Raw genomic sequence first — 21,078 nt, forward strand, 5'->3', positions numbered from 1 at the left:
TGTGTGTGTGTGTGACACCACAAGTACCCAGTCAGTCACCCACCTGTCAGTCAAGTCAGTCACCCAGTAAGTCAGTCACTCAAGTCACCCACCCACCCAAAACCCAGTCAGTCACCTACCCACAGTCAGTCATCCACCCACCCTCTCTCTGTGTGTCACCCACCCTCTGTGTGTGTCACCCACCCTCTGTGTGTGTCACCCACCCTCTCTCCCTCTCTCTGTCTCACTCTCTCCCCCGTCTGTCTCTCTCTCTCTCTCTCTCCTTGTCTCTCTCTCCCTCACCCTCTCTCTGTCTCTCACCCACACTCTCTGTCTCTCACCCACACTCTCTCTGTCTCTCACCCACACTCTCTCTGTCTCACATTCTGCATCTGGATATCTTATTTACCCTATATATATCTTAAGTGCCGTATACTACACCGAAATAACCTATACTGATTTCTTCCAGATCTGACTCAAGCTTTACATGGAAGACATCGGATCCCCCCTAACCCAGAAAACAGGTAAGGAACACCTCCCCTCCAATGTATAACATTGCGGGAATGAGGGTACCTGTACATTGAGGGACTACGGATCAGGTAAAATCCCAGGCGGGATTGCTGCTTTAAATATTGTGAAGCGAGGCGTCCAGACACTGGTTAAGGGGTTCAGGAAACTAGTCATTCATATTTGGCTTTTTTTTCTAGATCCGACATTTACACACACAAACACACGTAACAAGGACTAATTATAGTATAATGTAATACAATAAAATAAACTTATGTCATAAACGAATGTTCTTACTAAGAATTTATTCAATTTATTTATGTATTTTTTTAAAAGCGGGGTTGGGGACGGGACTAGGTGGCGAGTAGATTTTTGGGTGATTTGTCAAGCACTATATATATATATATATATATATATATATATATATATATATATACTGGCTTTGCATCTCACCCCAGCCTATGCTTAAAAGCTGTGTTTAAAGCAGCATGCATTGGCTTAAGGGTTGCTCATGTAATATGAGCTTGAGACAAAAGGTGGCACTGTGTGCTCATTTGCATGTCATTTCCCAGAATCCCTTGCTGCAGTGGAAGTGCTGTGTTTTGGGTGATAATGGTGAAATACAGGGTTGCAGACCTGTCTAAGACATGCAAATGAGCATACAGTAATATTTCCATTTGCTATATATATATATATATAATACTCCCTCCCCTTCTTTTTTTCTCTGCGCGCCAACTTTTTTATTTCTGCTATACAGTATATATATATTTATCTATATCTATATAATCGAAAATCTTGTTTGTGAGTGTCTGGAGACCATTTGCTTGGTCCGTCGGTCCGCCCGCCCTCCCACGGCTCTCATTGGCCGGTGTCTGCCCCCCCCCCTGTGTCCCGCCCCCCCACGGCTCTCATTGGCCCCCCAGAGCACGCTCTCTCCTCCAACGGCCACTCCCTTCCCGGGCTCTCACCCTCCCCACGGCTCTCACCCTCCCCACGGCTCTCACCCTCCCCACGGCTCTCACCTCCCATAGGCCACTCCCTCCCCCAGCTCCCCATCCCGAGAGCGCTCCTCCGGCTCTCTCCGCCTCTTCCGTGAAAGGCACAGCACCTCCTCACCGAGCGTCTCAGCCTCGCCGGGGGTCACGGACACCGCTGAGGAGCCCGAGGTGGAGGAGCGCGGCCGGTACCCCGGAGGAAGAGGAGGAGCGCGGCCAGGTGCAAGGTGAGGAAACACAGGGGAATGGGTTCTTTAACGCGTCCCTGACTCCCCCCTGCCCTCGCTCCCCCTGCCCCCCCGCCCTTTGCCCCCCCATCCCTCCCTGCCTTAGCCCCCTGCCCCTCCCTGCCCTTTGCCCCCACCCCTTCCTGCCCTTTGCCCCCACCCCTTCCTGCCCTTTGCCCCTCCCTGCCCTTTGCCCCCCCCTTAAACCCCTCCCGCCCCCCCCCTGCCCTCCCCTTAAACCCCTCCCGCCCCCCCTGCCCTCTTGCCCCCCCTGCTCTCTTGCCCCCCCTGCCCTTTGCTCCCACCCCTTCCTGCCCTTTGCCCCCCCTTAAACTCCTCCCACCCCCCCTGCCCTTTGCCCCCCCACCCCTCCCTGCCTTTTGCCCCCCCTCCCTGCCCTTTGGCCCCCCGCCCCTCCCCTCCCTTTGCCCCCCTGCACCTCCCTGCCCTTTGCCCCCCCGCCCTCCCTTTGCCCCCTCCGCACCTCCCTGCCCTTTGCCCCCCTTCCCTTTGCCGCCCGCACTTTGCCCCCCGCACCGTCCTGCCCTTTGCCCGCCCCTCCCTGCCCTTTGCCCCCCCGCCCTCCCTGCCCTTTGCCCCCCCCACCCCTCCCTGCCCTTTGCCCCCCCCACCCCTCCCTGCCCTTTGCCCCCCCACCCCTCCCTGCCTTTGCCCCCCCACCCCTCCCTGCCCTTTGCCCCCCCCACCCCCCCCTGCCCTTTGCCCCCCGCCCCTCCCTGCCCTTTGCCCCCCGCCCCTCCCTGCCCTTTGCCCCCCCCCCTCCCTGCCCTTTGCCCCCCCCCGCCCCTCCCTGCCCTTTGCCCCCCCCCGCCCCTCCTGCCCTTTGCCCCCCCGCCCCTCCCTGCCCTTTGCCCCCCCCCGCCCCTCCTGCCCTTTGCCCCCCCGCCCCTCCCTGCCCTTTGCCCCCCCACCCCGCCCTTTGCCCCCCGCCCCTCCCTGCCCTTTGCCCCCCCGCCCCTCCCTGCCCTTTGTCCCCCCGCCCCTCCCTGCCCTTTGTCCCCCGCCCCTCCTGCCCTTTGTCCCCCCGCCCCTCCCTGCCCTTTGCCCCCCGCCCCTCCCTGCCCTTTGCCCCCCGCCCCTCCCTGCCCTTTGCCCCCCGCCCCTCCCTGCCCTTTGCCCCCGCCCCTTGCCACCCGCCCTTTGCCCCTCCTTCCCTTCCCCCCGCCCCTCCCTGCCCTTTGCCACCCGCCCTTTGCCCCCCTGCCCTTTGCCCCTCCTTCCCTTTGCCCCCGCCCCTCCCTGCCCTTTGCCCCCCATTCCCTGCCCTTTGCCCCCCCATTCCCTGCCCTTTGCCCCTCCTTCCCTTTCCCTTTGCCCCTCCTTCCCTGCCCTTTGCCCCCTCTTCCCTGCCCTTTCCCCCACCACCCCTTGCCCCCCGCCATTCTACGCCCCTTGCCCCCCGCCCTTCTACGCCCCTTGCCCTTCTACGCCCCCCGCCCTTATACGCCCCCCGCCCTTCTACGCCCCCTGCCCTTATACGCCCCTTGGTCCCCCCCGCCTTCTACGCCCCTTCCCCACCCCCCCCCGCCCTTCCCTTTGCCCTCCTGCCCCCCTTCCCTGCCCTTTGCCCCCCGCCCTTCTACTCCCCTTGGCCCCCCGACCTTCCACGCCCCTTCCCCACCCCCCCGCCCTTCCACTCCATGCCCCCTGCCCTTCCACACCCGGGCAACGCCGGGTATATCAGCTAGTAGATATATATATATATATATTGAAAGTCTTGCTATGGGAATCCCTGTTCCTCCTCCTTCGGAGGGACCTACACACACATCTCCTCATTTTCTTGTCATCACTGGTGATGTTTTATGGACCACGGACTTGACCAATATGTACTTCCACTGGAGGATATTTTCATGCATTGTTCAGAACGCTTGCCCACATGCTAGACTTTACTCATACTATGTGGCATTTTTCTCATTAGCCTTGTTCACGCTTCTGAGTTAGTCTGGATTCTATACATCTACTTGCTATCTCTTGTTATATATAATGTACTAGCTGAGAGACCCGGCGTTGCCGGGATGTAAATGCGTAATAGGTAGTATTATTTATAAATCGTGGAACAATAGGTGAGTATTTGTTGTAAAGGTTGGATAATAATGTTGAAAAGATGGAATAAAATGTAATACGATGTTGTTTAAAAATGGTTTATTGTAAACACACCACAGTACAATGTATATTTTGGTGACATAAGTGATGTAAAAATGTGAGGCGTGTCCTGCTAGGGTGTGAGGCAGCGGGTGGCACATGGGTTGTGAGTGCTGTCTGTGAGTGGGGTCCTGCTAGGGTGTGAGGCGGCAGGTGTCGCGTGGGTTGTGAGTGCTCTCTGTGAGTGGGGGTCCTGCTAGGGTGTGAGGCGGTGGGTCAGTGATGTCGGTGCGTAGGGGCGGGAGGCAGCAGGTGTGTGTGGCGGCAGGTATGTGTCAAGTGTGGCGGGAGTCTGTTGAGTGCATGCAGCGGCTGTGAGGCGGTGGGTGAAAGGCAGAGGCGGGCGGAGTAAGGGCGGGTGAAAGGCAGAGGCGGGTGGGCGCGAAAGCAGAGGCGGGGAGGCAGGAAGGCGAAGATTGGTGGGAAGGGGGGGAAGGGTGTGGGAGGGGTGAAGGGGGTAGGGTGTGGGAGAGGGGAAGGGTGTGGGAGAGGGGAAGGGTGTGGGAGAGGGGGGAGGGGTGTGGGAGGGAAAGGGAGGAGGGGGGAGGGAAAGGGGAGGAGGGGGGAGGGAAAGGGGAGGAGGGGGAGGGAAAGGGGAGGAGGGGGAGGGAAAGGGGAGGGAAAGGGGAGGAGGGGGAGGGAAAGGGGAGGAGGGGAGAAGGGAGAAGGGGAGGAGAAAGGGGAGTGGGGGGAGAAAGGGGAGCAGGGGGGGGAGAAAGGGGAGCGGGGGGGGGGGAGAAAGGGGTGGGGGGGGAGAAAGGGGAGCAGGGGGGGGAGAAAGGGGAGCGGGGGAGGAGAAAGGGAGCGGGGGGGAGAAAGGGGAGCAGGGGGGGGAGAAAGGGGAGCGGGGGGGGAGAAAGGGGAGCGGGGGGGGAGAAAGGGGAGCGGGGGGGAGAAAGGGGAGCGGGGGGGGGGAGAAAGGGGAGCGGGGGGGGGAGAAAGGGGAGCGGGGGGGAGAAAGGGGAGCGGGGGGGAGAAAGGGGAGCGGGGGGGAGAAAGGGGAGCGGGGGGAGAAAGGGGAGCGGGGGGGGAGAAAGGGGAGCGGGGGGGAGAAAGGGGAGCGGGGGGGGAGAAAGGGGAGCGGGGGGGGGGAGAAAGGGGAGCGGGGGGGGGGGAGAAAGGGGAGCGGGGGGGGGGAGAAAGGGAGCGGGGGGGGGAGAAAGGGGAGCGGGGGGGGAGAAAGGGGAGCAGGGGGGGGAGAAAGGGGAGCGGGGGGGAGAAAGGGGAGCGGGGGGGAGAAAGGGGAGCGGGGGGGAGAAAGGGGAGCGGGGGGGGGGGGGAGAAAGGGGAGCGGGGGGGGAGAAAGGGGAGCGGGGGGGGAGAAAGGGGAGCAGGGGGGGGAGAAAGGGGAGCAGGGGGGGGAGAAAGGGGAGCGGAGAAAGGGGGGGGAGAGAGGGGGGGGAGAAAGGGAGCGGGGGGGGGAGAGCCGGCGTTGGCCGTGAGTTACATTTAGCGCTAGGAAAAGGGGGGGGAGAGGGGGGGGAAAGGAGGGGGATGGGGGAAAAGGAGGGGAGGGGGGAAAAGGAGGGGAGGGGGGGGAAAGGAGAAGGGGGGGAGAGGAGGGGGACGGGGGAAAAGGAGGGGGGGGACAGTGGACAGGAGGGGGGGACAGTGGCCGGGGGTACTGTGGGAGAAAGGGAGCGGGGGGGGAGAAAGGGGAGCGGGGGGGGAGAAAGGGGAGCGGGGGGGGAGAAAGGGGAGCGGGGGGGGGAGAAAGGGGAGCGGGGGGGAGAAAGGGGAGCGGGGGGGAGAAAGGGGAGCGGGGGGGAGAAAGGGGAGCGGGGGGGGGAGAAAGGGAGCGGGGGGGGGAGAAAGGGGAGCGGGGGGGGGGAGAAAGGGGAGCGGGGGGGAGAAAGGGGAGCGGGGGGGAGAAAGGGGAGCGGGGGGAGAAAGGGGAGCGGGGGGGGAGAAAGGGGAGCGGGGGGGGAGAAAGGGGAGCGGGGGGGGAGAAAGGGGAGCGGGGGGGGGAGAAAGGGGAGCGGGGGGGGGGAGAAAGGGAGCAGGGGGGGGGGAGAAAAGGGGAGCGGGGGGGGGGGAGAAAGGGGAGCGGGGGGGGGAGAAAGGGGAGCGGGGGGGGAGAAAGGGGAGCAGGGGGGGGAGAAAGGGGAGCGGGGGGAGAAAGGGGAGCGGGGGGGGAAAGGGGAGCGGGGGGGAGAGAAAGGGGAGCGGGGGGGGGGGAGAAAGGGGAGCGGGGGGGAGAAAGGGAGCGGGGGGGGAGAAAGGGGAGCAGGGGGGGGAGAAAGGGGAGCAGGGGGGGGAGAAAGGGGAGCGGAGAAGGGGGGGGGAGAAAGGGGAGCGGGGGGGGGGAGAGCCGGCGTTGGCCGTGAGTTACATTTTAGCGCTAGGAAAAGGGGGGGGAGAGGGGGGGGAAAGGAGGGGGATGGGGAAAAGGAGGGAGGGGGAAAAGGAGGGGAGGGGGGGGAAAGGAGAAGGGGGGGGAGAGGAGGGGGACGGGGGAAAAGGAGGGGGGGGGACAGTGGACAGGAGGGGGGGACAGTGGCCGGGGGGTACTGTGGGCGGGTGGGGGGGGGACAGTGGGCAGGTGGGGGACAGTGGACAGGAGGGGATGGGGGGGAGAGTGGACAGGAGGGGGGGAAGAGTGGTCAGGAGGGGGGGGAGAGTGGACAGGGGGGGGGGACAGGTGAAAGGACAGTGGACAGGAGGGGGGGAGACTGGACAGAAGGGGGGGGGAGAGTGGACAGGAGGGGGGAGAGTCGACAGGAGGGGGGGGGAGAGTGGACAGGAGGGGGGGAGAGTGGACAGGAGGGGGGTGAGTGGACAGGAGGGGGGGAGAGTGGACAGGAGGGGGGGTGACAGTGGACAGGAGGGGGGGGCAGTGGACAGGAGGCGGGGGGCAGTGGACAGGAGGGGGGTTGGTTTGCTTTAAATTGACGGGTCCCTCCTCTCCACTCCCCCTGTATCTATCTCCGCTCCTGACCCCCCCCCCCCCCCATATGTAGCTCCGGTCCCCACTCTAGTGTCTGAGACACAGTGTAACCACACACACACACACGCACACAGACACACACAGTGTCCCACACACACTGTCACGCTGTGACACACACACACACACACACCTCACCTCTCCTTCTGGCCGCCGCCATGTTAGTTAGTCCGCGAGGGAGGAAGGGGTCCTTTTGTCCGCCGCCATCTTAGGTGCCGCGTGGCAGCGGTAGGCTGCCCTGGCCAATGCCTGTCCCCGCGCCAGGGAGGTGAGCGGGAGGGAGGTGAGCGGGAGGTGAGTGGAGGCAGCAGCAGGCTGCCCTGCCCACTGCCTCTCCCCGCGCCAGGGAGGGAGGTGAGTGGAGCGGGAGGTGGAGGGAGTTGAGTGGAGCGGGAGGTGAGTGGAGAGGGAGGTGAGTGTGATGGATGGGGGGGGGGAGGGACAGAGAGAGAGGTGTGTGTGTCCCTGTGTGTCCTTTGGCCCGTCACTCCGCCTCAGGCCAATGAGAGGTGTGCGGGGGCGGGCGGGCCAAGGGACCAATGAGATTGCCGCTAGGGACGCAGACATACAGTGCTTTCAGAAATATATAGTAGATGTGTGGTATTTCTTGCAGTGACTGGTGTGCTACATGGGGCATTTTCATTTATTGTGACAAGTGTACTGTACATTTACCTTGTGTCCCCCATTACAATCTTATGCTTCACTGAGGCCATCTTCCTTCCGAGGCTGTACTCGGGTGCCATTTTTTGTAGTCCTCTGCTCCCTGGTCAACTCACATGTCCGGTGCACATATCTACTCATTGTGCGCCAAAGGCTTCTGCACATTCAACTTCTAGCAGAAGTTAGTCCCTATAGTTTTAGTATCATAAAGACTAATACCACCATCTACCCTTCATACACACGTATATTACATACCGTATTTCCTCAATTGTAAGACGCAGGTTTTTCCATTTCTCACGTGGCTGAAATAGGTCTGCGTTTTACAATCGATGCACTGGAAAAAAAAAAAAAACAGCCAGGGGGCGCTGCTGGAGATGTCGGTTTTCTGTGTGCAGCAAAAATGTCTGCGATCACGGGCCCCTCTCCTCCCCCTCGTGCAGAGAGATATGCTGGAGATGCAGAAGGTCTGTGTTCTGCAAACAGCATAGCTGCGATCACAGACCCCCACCTCCCCTCCGTGCAGAGATCACGGGTCTGTCTTCACAACAACCCTCCTCCCCCGTCAAATCTCTGTGTGAGCTGCACGTGCAGAAGGTGTGTGTTTGTCTGTGTGTGTATCTCTGTGTGTTTCTGTGTCCTTTCACTCTCTCCCCCTTCCCCCCTATCTCTCCCCACTTCCCCCATATCTCTCTCTCCCCCCTCCCTCAATTCTCCCCTCTCCCCTCAATTCTCCCCCTCCCCCCATTCCCTCTCTCCCTCCCCTCCCTCATCTCCCTGGGCCACCAACAATTACAGGTTCCCAGAAACCCACACGGTTTTCTGTTCCAGGTGTCCTCAATCCCGATCAGGCGGCAATCTTGAAAATACATTATTCTCTACACCAGCTGCTCAGTGAGACCAAATCAGCTGTTTACATCTGAAGCAGCGGAGCGTCCCTGGTTGGTATGGCAACCATGGCATAGCGCACATGAGCCGTGCATTAATGCGGTTCCCCATCCCAGGTGTCCTTAATCTGCAGCAGGCAGCCATTATGGAAATGCGTAATCCTCATTGCTGGCTTCTCAGTGAGACCCGATCAGCTGTTGTGATGTAGCTGGCATCCCTGGTTGGTATGGCAACTATGGCGTACATGCGCTTATTATTATTGCGGCTGTCATTGATATGACTACAGGAGATTCCTTGGATCTTTGGATCTATAACTGCGGAAATAACACCAAATACAAATAGTGAGGGAAGGGTGAGTGAACAAAGTGAGGGAAACATAACAGCACTATCCAGCGGTGATCCCAATAAAGGATTTGATATTATACTGACCATATTTGCTTGTGCCTATATTTCTATTTGTCTACCATAATATAGTCATTCAAATTGTTTATGTCAACATTCTCTGCTCTTCCATGAACTGATTTATGTTTCCCTCACTTTGTTTTGTTTGTTTCAGTTTAGCGCAGCGTTTTTATTGTTGAATCCATTTTCCTTTCCAATTCATCAGTACGGTCTCCAATATGAGTTATGTCCCTTCTTAGTTCCTGCATCTCAGATTGAGGGATTTGAGATGATTGAATAGTTTTTTCAGGTCATTTTTTAAATCACTTTTTGTGATTAGTTCTCTCTCCACACTCGCGCTCCCTTCCCTTCCCGATTCCCTTTCCGATTCAGAGCCATAACTGGATGCCGGTGCTGTGGCTCTTCCCGCCCACGCCATCGCAGGGTTTTGGAAATATGTCTTTAGTCCAGCATTGTCTCTCTTCTGCAACCTTGTGGTCATGCTCGGGTGATCAGCGATTGAGGCCTGAAGTATATTTGTGTGGTTGGGGTGTTTAATTGCTGTTTTAGTGCTTACTAGTGCCGGGTATTTGCGGAGCTTCTAAACTAAGCTGCCATAGCGGCAGTCGTTGCGCATGCGCCTCAATTTGTGTTTTTAGTGGTATTTTGTATATTTTCACATTAATATTTAGAGGTAGACAACACTAAGTGAATTATCTTGAGTTTGAAAAGATTTGATTTTTACTAAAGCTTTTCCCATATTCAGAGCAGTTATAGGGTCCCCCCGTGTAGATTCTTTGGTGTGCTACAAGATTTGATTTCTGACTGAAGCCTTTTCCACATTCAGAGCAGTTATAGGGTGTCTCACCAGTGTGGATTCTCTGATGTGTAACAAGAATTGCTTTCAGACAGAAGCTTTTCCCACATTCAGAGCAGTTATAAGGCTTCACCCCTGTGTGGACTCTTACGTGTGTAAAAAGATTTGCTTTATGACTAAAGCTTTTCCCACATTCAGAGCATTTATAAGGCTTCACCCCTGTGTGGACTCTTTCGTGTGTAAAAAGATTCGATTTCTGACTGAAGCTTTTCCCACATTCATTGCAGTTATAAGGCTTCACCCCTGTGTGGACTCTTTCGTGTGCAAGAAGATCCGATTTCAGACGGAAGCTTTTCCCACATTCTGAGCAATTGTAAGGCTTCACCCCTGTGTGGACTCTTTCGTGTGCAACAAGATACGATTTCTGACTGAAGCTTTTCACCCCTGTGTGGACTCTTTCGTGTGTAACAAGATTAGATTTCTGACTGAAGCTTTTCCCACATTCAGAGCAGTTATAAGGCTTCACCCCTGTGTGGATTCTTTCGTGTGTAACAAGATTCGATTTCTGACTGAAGCTTTTCCCACATTCTGAGCAGTTATAAGGCTTCACCCCTGTGAGGACTCTTTTGTGTGCAACAAGATACGATTTCTGACTGAAGCTTTTCACCCTTGTGTGGACTCTTTTGTGTGTAACAAGATTCGATTTCTGACTGAAGCTTTTCCCACATTCAGAGCAGTTATAAGGCTTCACCCCTGTGTGGATTCTTTCGTGTGTAACAAGATTCGATTTCTGACTGAAGCTTTTCCCACATTGAGAGCAGTTATAAAGCTTCACCCCTGTGTGGATTCTTTGGTGCGCAACAAGGTGTGATTTTCTAATGTAGCTTTTTCCACATTCAGAGCAGTTATAGAATTTCTTCCTTGTATGGGCTATTTGCTGTATAACATTACCGTATTTCCCACGGTAGGTTTTCATGTCTCTGCTCTATAAACCCTCTCCTTGTCTTGTCTGGTATTGTGCGGTCTGTAGATTTAGTAAAATGCTGTTGATGTATATAGCCGAGCTTCTTGTAATCTTCTTCCAATTCTCATATAGACTTGTGCAATGTTGAAGTTCACAGATCAGTCATGTGCTGAAGATATATCTATGGTGAGAAAATGTAATAATGTAACATTGTTGCATTGCAAAGTACATCTGGATGAGAAAGACATGTTAATTGAGTTCAACATTTATACAATTCTACTTGTGCAAGATACTGAATATAAATAAAGTTACAGTTATATTAGTTATTGTACAGTATTTATTTAACATTCGGTGTGGTTTATCAGTGCATCTGAATATTGATTTACAGCACACATTGTCTTGCCTACTAGCTAGAGAATTCCCTGTACGTCTTTCCCATAAAACAGATCCTCCCCAAGGACTGTTGTTTAGTGGGGCCCAGGCATCAGTTCACCGACCCACTACCGATCACAGGATCCTGAGCCCATATGGCAATCAGTTATTAGATCCAGCACATCTCCAGCCCGTCATTGTCACGGTATCTTATGACAAGATATAATGAACACCAAATATCTGGGTTGAACTGAACGAGGCTTAGATATAATAAAATATAATTTATTCCTTAAAAAGGTGAACACAGCAATATAGTACAATTAACAGGCAAGAAGGTAACACTTACTTAGGGTTGGGGGATGGAGAAGTATCAGCTAGCAATTCTCCAGCAATCCGGTGACATTCAAGATGGTATCAGAAGAAGAACTAAAAACTGTAGGGTTGACACAGTTTATATACCTGTGTAACCCTATTCTTAACATTGAATACAGACTATTGGTGAACAATTATCTGTATCCAATCCCCAACGTGGAGACACAGATTAACCCATGCCCCCCAGCTAATTAGCCCATGTGTACTTGGACTCTATATGTAGCCCCATAATTAAATCAGGGGCGACGACCAGTCTATCAAATGAAGTATCTGCATTGTTTGTAGGTGTAGACATAACACTTACAAACCACTCTAGTTTGATGATTCTCCACCGTCAGGTAACAATTAGAGTGGCAGAGTCTGTTGATTAGTACTTGATCTGTTGATTAGTACTTAGTGTAAACAATCAGGCAGTTAACGTTTGATCACAGTGCTTAGGCTCAATCAGCCGGCTGCCCTTCATGACCTATTAGCATAGCAGATGGAGTCTGCATTTTCAGGGCAGATCCAAAATACCATACATATACACTTTAATATCTACACATATTAATAAGTTCCATTCTGGTGGGCTCAGTGGGTGGAAATTTGCCAGTTCTTAATGCCTACAGTGACTCCACATATTGGCCAAATATCAACTCTCTGCCACCTCCAGAACTGGAGATACAGAAATGCACTTTAAAACATCTTTAAAATACAGGATTATAATGAAACATGGGAACAGGGGAACATACATTTTTCATGACATGACAAGGTGTAAGCCACATTCCTGGACCGCAGTCCAGTTAACCCCTTGCCTCCCTGGTGAGGTCAGGGAGTGGCCATATGGGGTGCAACCCCTTTAATACCGGGCCAACCCCCTCTCATTCTACAGTCATTTTAATACCCATTATTTTAATAATTTGTTGCTTAATAAAGATTACATTTTAACTACTTCATTTATCATCAGAGTGTGAGCTTGAGTGCTTCACTTGGGTCACTTTTCTTCCACATATCTATACAATTACCCAAGAGCACCGCTCACAGTTATTACTTTGGCAGTAGCAGGGGCTCTCTTATTGTTCTCCTAGATCAAATATTAGTTTTTAATGTGATTGCGCACGTGCAAGAAATTTCAGGTAAAATGTATTAATTAACACTCAGGACTATTTAAAAATGGACACTGCAAATCAATTTAATCACACCCCTGACGAAGAAAGCTAGACTTTCGAAACGCGTAGGGTATGCTTTTAATCTCTCTCAGCAGCCCCCGTTTTATATTTGCACATTTCTCTACAAGCTAAGGAGCTCTGTAATAGTTCCAGACCAGAACCGGCTTTTTTGCGGTTAAGTAATTGAAGTCTCTAAGCAGCCTATCCAGGACAGCTCCATGCACTCCTCCAGGTCTGCCTCCTCTTACTATTCGTCAGCCACACTATATAATGCCTGTCTTGTCATTCCCACATAGCTCGACATAGTCTCTGCTTCGTTTATTCAGGTTGCGACCCGGCTTGGCAGACGTACCTCTCTGGCTCTGGACCCCGGCTCCCACTTGACCTTGCTGCTTCGCTCATCCCTCGACAACAGCTTGGACCTCGACCTCCCGGATCTCTCTCTCCCTGACCTTGGCTAACGGCAACGTATTGCTACACCTATTCACACCTGGCCTGGCAACGCCTAAACACCACACTCCGGACACGCTCCTTCTGCTGCGGGTGCGTGCACATATACGTCTAAAGTTTTTATTAAAACAGTGTTCACCCTAGCCCATACTCTCCCATGGGGTGGTCATCTGGGCAGAGATAAGACTACGGACCGCATCTCGTTCCGGTTTTACTGGCCAGGCATACATGGTGACATCATTAAATTATGTGACACATGTCCTGAATGCCAGTTAACTAGCCAAAAGGGACAGAAGCCAGTTCCCTCGGTTCGTCTGCCATTGGTAAAAGTCCCATTCGAGAGGATTGGTGTAGATTTGGTAGGACCTTTACAACTCTCTGCGAAGGGACATAAGTTCATACTCGTTGAAGATTATGCCACCAGATATCCTGAGGCCTTCCCTCTGAGATCAGCCACTGCTAAACAGGTTGCTCACAGACTGCTGGAGCTGATCTCTCGGGTAGGACTTCCCCAAGTAATGTTAACTGACCAGGCAACAAACTTCATGGCGAAGTTCATGCAGGATGTCCTGAAGTTATTGGAGGTTAAATCTGTCCGGACCTCTGTCTACCATCCTCAGACAGATGGATTGGTAGAGAGGTTTAACCGCACTTTAAAAACCATGATTAGGAAGTTTGTGGATACTGAAAAGCGAGCTTGGGATGAACTTCTCCCTTTCCTGTTGTTTGCGGTACGAGAAGTTCCCCAATCATCTACAGGCTTCTCCCCGTTTGAGCTCCTATATGGACGCCAACCTCTGGGTATTCTGGACCTACTGAAGGAATCCTGGGAGGAGCCCTCCCCCTCCAAGAATACCTTTCAGAATGTCATAGACCTTACAAATCGCCTAGACATGATAGGTCGGCTTGCTAAGGAAAATCTTAAATCTGCTCCAGAACGTCAAGAGAGGCAGTATAACCAAAATGTCTGCATAAGGGTCTTCCAACCTGGGGACCAAGTGATGCTGCTATTACCGACATCAGAGAGTAAACTCCTTGCGAAGTGGCAGGGTCCTTTCCAAGTTCTACGCTGCACCGGGGAGGTTAACTATGAGATCTCTCAACCAGGGTCCAGGAAGGGTAAACAAATCTACCACGTAAACCTCCTGAAACCCTGGAAAATGATGAGATTGCTGTTCATCCACCCTCGGGAAGGAGAGACGGATTTGGGTCCACAGCCTCCAAAGGGGAGTACGTACAATGACCATCAGGTTCCCATGGGAGAGCAGTTAACCATGGAACAAAGGTCAGACCTACTGGAATTATGTGACCAGTTTCCAGATTTATTTAGTGTCCCATAGGATTGAGACGGAACCTGGCGTAAACGTACAGTCCCGTCCCTATAGATTGCCACAGGGCCGAAATTACCTTGTAGAGAGGGAGATAATAGACATGTTGGAATTGGGCGTGATCGAGGAGTCCCACAGCGAATGGTGTAACCCTATAGTGTTGGTCCCTAAACCAGATGGGAAGGCGAGGTATTGCGTGGATCTCCGAAACGTAAATGCCGTATCCAGATTCGATGCATACCCAATGCCAAGGGTGGATGAATTGCTTGACTCCCTCGGGAAAGCAGAGTATATCTCCACCCTAGACCTCATAAAAGGATATTGGCAGATACCTTTAGCAGAGGAATCCAAATGCAAAACTGCCTTCGCCACCCCTCACGGTTTATACCAATTTGTCACTATGCCGTTTGGGTTACATGGGGCTCCAGCCACGTTCCAAAGATTAATGGACAAAGTGCTACAACCCCATAGGGCAGGCCTGCACAACTCCAGTCCTCAAGGGCCGCAAACAGGCCCGGTTTTCAGGATATCCCTACTTCAGAACAGCTGGCTCAATTAGTGGCTCAGTCATACTATATCCTGAAAACCTGGCCTGTTTGCGGCCCTTGAGGACTGGAGTTGTGCAGGCCTGCCCTATGGGGTTATGCCGCTACCTACTTGGATGACATCATCATCTATAGTAGGCACTGGCAGTCCCATATAAAAAAGGTTAAGGGCAGTCCTAACGTCCTTAAGAGAAGCAGGGCTCACTGCCAATCCAAAAAATGTGCCCTGGGAAAAGCCACTACAAAATATTTGGGCTATGCCGTTGGGGGAGGGATAGTAAGGCCACTCGCCAGCAAGGTGGCCGCCATAAAGGAAGTCCCAACCCCACACACAAAGACGCAGGTCCTCTCCCTTTTGGGGTTAGCAGGGTACTACAGGCGGTTTATACCAAATTTTTCAGAGATTACAGCACTTCTAAAAGACTTAATAAAAAAAGAGTGCCCCGGCCCAAGTTAGATGGTCTTGGAAGTGCCCTGCTCTTTGGAGCCCAAATTTTAAGGAGCCCTTCATAATTCAGACAGATGCCTCCGAGGTAGGACTGTGAGCAGTTCGGTCCCAACAATTTGATGGTGTTGAACACCCCATACTGTACATCAGCCAGAAGCTATTCCCAAGGGAAGTGAGGTATTCCGTCATTGAGAAGGAGTGCCTGGCTGTAAAATGGGCAATTGAGGCCTTGAGACATTATGTCGCCGGAGTACACTTCACCCTGGTCACTGACCACGCACCCTTGAAATGGTTAAACACCATGAAGGACACAAACTCGAGGCTGACCCGGTGGTATATGGCCCTCCAGCCCTTCCCTTTTGATATACAGCATAGGCCTGGGAAGGACCATGGAAATGCCGATTTTTTGTCACGAGAAGGAGTGGAGGGTCGGGCTAGAAAGCGGTGTAGGATGGGAGGAAGAAAAAAAGAGGGGATGTTCTTATGTATGGATTCCACCTTTTCCATAAAATAGTCAGCAAAGTCCTGAGGTGAGATGGAGGAAGAAGAGGCAGCTGAGGGTGGTCGGAGTATGGAGTCAAAGACAGAGAAGAGCTGGCGTGGGTTAGACTTATGTGTGTTGATTAGTGAAGAAAAGTAGGTTTGTTTAGCCTGAGAGATGGCAGAGTTGAAACAGGATAGCATAAATTTGTAGTGAAGGAAGTCTGCAAGAGTGTGAGATTTCCTCCAGAGGCGTTCAGAGGAACAAGTGGAGAAATGCAGCATACGTGTGTGTGAATGTAAGGTCCGGGGGAACACACCTCCCTAAGAGGGTTCCCCCTGCGACTTTACCTACCCACGCTCCGGTCCTGCTCCCTCGCCGCCGCCACGGGATCTTCCTTCCGCTCCGCTTCCCGCGGTGGCTACTGAACGCGCGCATGCGCGCACACGATCGATGACTTTTACGTCCTCCCTCAGGAGGAGTTCCCGCCCCCAGCTCAGGCCGCGAGTATCTCTCCCGCGCGGCGCACACGCCTGATGCGCGTGCACCGCTCACAAGCTTTGCATCAAGCTCAGCTGTGGCAATTATCTCCCCACCAATTCCTATCTTCCCTGGGGCCGCTCCCTTGTCACTCCCCCTCTTCCTATTGGGCCTTCTTCCTATTTATACCGTGCTCAGCCATTCCTTCTTTGGCCGAGCATAGCTTTGTGTGACCTGTGTTACCCACGGTCGTGCCTGCCTCAGTTCCTTGTCTCTTTGTCTTTTCTAGTGATCCCTTGTTTACCGAACTGGCTTGGCTGTGGACCCGCTCTGGACTTCGACCCTTGCCCTGTACCCTGACTTCCTGAACTCTCCAACCCTTCACTTCGGCTTGCGGATTCCAACCTACCCCCAGGCTCTCGGTACCAACTATCTTCTGGAACCTCCCTTTTCGTCTGGCTAGTATCTTACTTATCTTATACTCCCAGACGGTTCCAGACGCCTATTTTCCACTTTCCAGGCGTGTCCCCGTAGCTGTGGGTGCAGTTGTTACCTCTCTCACCTCAGTTTCGGGGTCCCTCCTTGTCCGTGGTGAGCACAGCGTAACAGTGAATTTAGCCAGGGTTTTGGGGTTAGAAGGGCAAGGACGGCAGAGAGAAAGCGGGGCATGTAGGTCAAGCGAGAAGGATAAGGCAGTTTTAGTTCCTGACCAGGTTGTCAGGGTCTGAAGCAGCTGAGAGAGGAGATGGAAGAGCGTAAATTGGAATCAAAAGCCGGTACTGCTGCGACAGCTTTTATTCTAACAAATCACCGGTTTGTACCTGGCAGGTTCCTGGAATGCGCCGCTGTTCACCTGTGGCATGCCGCGTTCGTTTTGCCTTCCCAGCCACGGGTCATGCCCGGCTGACGGGCGGTTGATGTGTTAATTGATAATGGTTCAGGATTTAATAGGCTGCAATGCTTCGCGTGTCCGCCAGATGGCATAAATTCATGAATTTTAATGCAGTATATATACTGTATATATATATATACTGTATAACAACAACCCCTATAACCCCTAACATACAGTACTGTACACATACAGTACTGTATATGCACATCAATGATACTATGGTCCGGCGGGGGCGAGATGTGTTTGCAGCAGAGAGAGATCCGCTGCTCTCTCTGCGCAAACATCGGCACATTAAAAATTATTTAAAATACATTTTTATTCCTAGTGTAGATGTGCAGGGGGTCTCGGGAGCTGAACCGCGTTGGTTTCAGGTCCGGGGACCCCCTGGTTCCCGAGATACAGACCCCTTTATGAGGTGCCGGTATCCCTCTGCATTTAAAGGTCCCGATCACGTGACCGCGGCCTGTTAAACCAAGCAGAGGGATACAGGCACCCCCAAAAGGGGCCTGTATCTCGGGAAGCAGGGGGTCCCCGGACCTAAAACCAAAACGTTTCTGCTCCGGAGACCCTCTGCACATCTACAGTATGAATAAAACACATATATAAATAAACACTTGTTCCTTACCTTTGTGGCTATGTGCTATGGTAACGAAGCAGCATTTCTGTATTTTTAATAATATTGTACAGTGAGCAGGGGGTTCCCTAAGCCAGAAATCAAAACTCAGGGGGCCCCCTGCTCCTGCTCAATATTATTAAAAATACAGAAATGCTGCTTCATTACCATAGCTGATAGCCGCTAAGGCAATGAAGGGGTTAACCCACGGTGCCCGCTTTATTGTGGGTAGCGGGGGTGGGTGAAGGGGGTATTTGGCCCTTGGTGTGAGTTTAGGACTTGCGGGGGGGTTGCGGGTGCACTTAACCCCTTCACGACCGTAGCAGTTAATACCGCTACGGTCATGAAGGGGTTAACCACTCCCGCGACCCCCCCCGCAAGCCCAAAACAACCACCGTTGGGGCTAATACCCCCTTCACCCACCCCCGCTACCCACAATAAAAAGAATTCACACACAGCAGCAGCCCAAAAAATAAATAAATAAATCTAAATAAATGAATATAAATAAATACATTTAAAATAAATTTTTATTCATAGTGTAGATGTGCAGGGGGTCTTGGGAGCTGAACCGCGTTGGTTTCAGGTCCGGGGACCCCCTGGTTCCCGAGATACAGACCCCTTTATGAGGTGCCGGTATCCCTCTGCATTTAAAGGTCCCGATCACGTGACCGCGACCTGTAAACCAAGCAGAGGGATACCGGCACCCCCAAAAGGGGCCTGTATCTCGGGAAGCAGCGGGTCCCCGGACCTAAAACCAAAACGGTTCTGCTCCGGAGACCCTCTGCACATCTACAGTATGAATAAAACACATATATAAATAAACACTTGTTCCTTACCTTTGCGGCTATGTGCTATGGTAACGAAGCAGCATTTCTGTATTTCTAATAATATTGTACAGTGAGCAGGGGGTTCCCTGAGCCAGAAATCAAAACTCAGGGGGCCCCCTGCTCAATATTATTAAAAATACAGAAATGCTGCTTCATTACCATAGCTGATAGCCGCTAAGGCAATGAAGGGTTAAGGCAGAATAGGGGACATTTGCCCCCAATAAACATTGCAATAAACAACATACAGTACACCCCCTGTGTATTTAAAATACATAATAAATACATATTTTTAATGTGTGTGTTAAACATCCCTGCCTTGACTGTAATCTGTGTAAAACCCCCTCCCCCTATTGTGTACTGTATGTTAAACTTCCCTGCCTTGACTAATCTGTGTAAAAAACCCTCCCCCCTATTGTGTCTGTTAAACTTCCCTGCTGTGACTAATCTGTGTAAAGCCCCCTCCCCCTATTGTGTAGGTTAAATCTCCCTGGCCTGTGTTTCTGTGAGTGCAGTGTATGTAAATGTGGGGAGGGGGATCCCGTGTAAATATAATGCAGCGCCTCACTGCCAATGGCCCACCCCGTGAGACCTAACCACACCCACACCCACTACCCACCTGCCCATGGCAACCTCCGCTGCTGCAAAACAGACACAAAAATTAAAACTTTCAAAGTAATGTCCCCTAACCCCTTAATCACCATAGCGGTTATTAACCGCTACAGTCATTAAGGGGTTAACCCACCCTCACCCACCACTCGGGATGCCTACATACCCTCCCACACTAACCCCCCCCCGTGAGGCCTAACCACCCTCACCCAGTACCCACAAGGGAGGCCTACCCATATACCGTTGGGGAAACAACCAGTACCCACAATAAAAACAATACAGTGACCCACAATAAACATCATTCTATTTATTAAATACATTACCCACCCCCTGTGCCCCCCCATAAATACATGATTTATTCTTTTACATACAGGGTTCATAACGCAGCCCCACGCGAGTCCCCGGTGGGCTGGCGGGGCACCTGGACAGACCTACAGGGTACCAGAAGCCCTTTTTAAACAGGTTCTGGAGGCCTGCTGGTGGGTCCTACCAGCACCATGGCCCCCAGGAGGTCTCCTTGGGTCCCCGTGGGCCACAATTGGGTCCCCACGGTAGGCCTGCGGATGTCTGGGAGCCCCGGGTCAGACCCACAGGTGTCTGCGGGGCCTCGGGTGGTTCCCACGGGGGTCTGGGGAACTCACGAGTGCTCACTACGGGTCCGCGGTGCCCCCACAGAAGTGGGACCACACATCATCATCCCCGCACCTACGGGTCGGCGGTGCCCCCACAGAAGTGGGACCACACCGCTTCATCCCCGCAGACTACGGGTCGGCGGTGCCCCCACAGATGTGAGGCCACCGCTTCATCCCCGCATGTGTCACCCGTGGAACCACCAGCCTGATACCCGTGGGATACCCGAGGAAACCACAGCTGGTCTCCAGAGGTCCCACGCAGAACCACGGAACAAACCCTGAATGTAAAAAAAATAAACCTGGCCTATACATTCTATACATTCAATACATACAAATACACCCCCCCCCCCCAACACCTACAGTACAATAATGTGCAAAATAACTATTATCCAGATATGGATAATAGATTAATTGCCATTAAAAACATTAACTAGCATATTCAAATAAATAAAGTACTACAGGCATACCCCGCTTTAAGTACACTCACTTTAAGTACACTCGCGAGTAAGTACATATCGCCCAATAGGCAAACGCCAGCTAACGCATGCGCCTGTCATCACGTCCTGAACAGCAATACCGGCTCCCTACCTGTACCGAAACTGTGCGCAAGCGGGGAGACTATAGAGCCTGTTACAAATGCGTTATTTATGTCAGTTGTGCACGTATATGACGATTGCAGTACAGTACATGCATCGGTAAGTGGGAAAAGGTAGTGCTTCACTTTAAGTACATTTTCGCTTTATATACATGCTCCGGTCCCATTGCGTACGTTAATGCGGGTATGCCTGTACTGACCTCATCAATACGAAGTGTCCGTCGCCAGCGACATCCTTGTCTTGCCCACAAAATACATAGCAAATACAAAGCCAATACATTGCAAGTACATTCAGATATCAATTAACCCCTTAAACACCTTATCAGATAATAACCGCAAAGGTAATTAAGGGGTTAAGCCACACTGGTCCGATACCCACCCTTCACCCATGAATTTGTACAGTGGCTTCATCATGCAACTATATATATATATATATATATATATATATATATATATAGTCAGGTATGGAGATTAGCACTCACGGTTTTGTTGCAGGAGGCAGATGCTTGTCCCATAGAGAGTATGTAGACATATGGAGACCAGGGGATCCTGATAGCCAAAAAGAGACAGCACACTGCAGGTATGATATCAAAAAAGTGTATTCAGTAACACAAGGCCGCCAACGTTTCGGTCCTCCCAACGGGACCTTCCTCAGGGCAGTGCTTTCAAAGCACTCCCTTGATAAAGGTCCTGTTTTTAGGACCGAAACGTTGGTGTTTTGTGCCTGCTTTACTAATACTATTCTTTTTGCTAATAAGTGTGCTGTC

At 52.6% G+C, this 21,078-nt stretch overlaps 2 protein-coding genes across 4 annotated transcripts in view; both read right to left on the bottom strand.

Annotated features, from left to right (window-relative positions):
• The window catches only part of LOC142464319 (uncharacterized), a 582,685-nt gene that overhangs the window by 536,116 nt on the left and 25,491 nt on the right, over positions 1-21,078 (bottom strand). The window lies entirely within an intron of this gene.
• LOC142464313 (uncharacterized) overlaps positions 1-21,078 on the bottom strand; it is a 68,174-nt gene that overhangs the window by 21,568 nt on the left and 25,528 nt on the right. The window contains exon 3 of one of the 2 annotated variants that reach the window (XM_075567800.1): positions 9,487-10,703. In XM_075567800.1, the coding sequence (XP_075423915.1) occupies positions 9,487-10,534 (1,048 nt within the window). In that variant the 5' untranslated portion in view covers positions 10,535-10,703. Of the gene's footprint in view, positions 1-6,592; positions 10,704-21,078 lie in introns of those variants that run through there. The other variant, XM_075567798.1, reaches the window with a different exon arrangement.

Source organism: Ascaphus truei, chromosome 12 (genome assembly GCF_040206685.1).
Source record: "Ascaphus truei isolate aAscTru1 chromosome 12, aAscTru1.hap1, whole genome shotgun sequence".
NCBI classification, from domain to species: domain Eukaryota; kingdom Metazoa; phylum Chordata; class Amphibia; order Anura; family Ascaphidae; genus Ascaphus; species Ascaphus truei.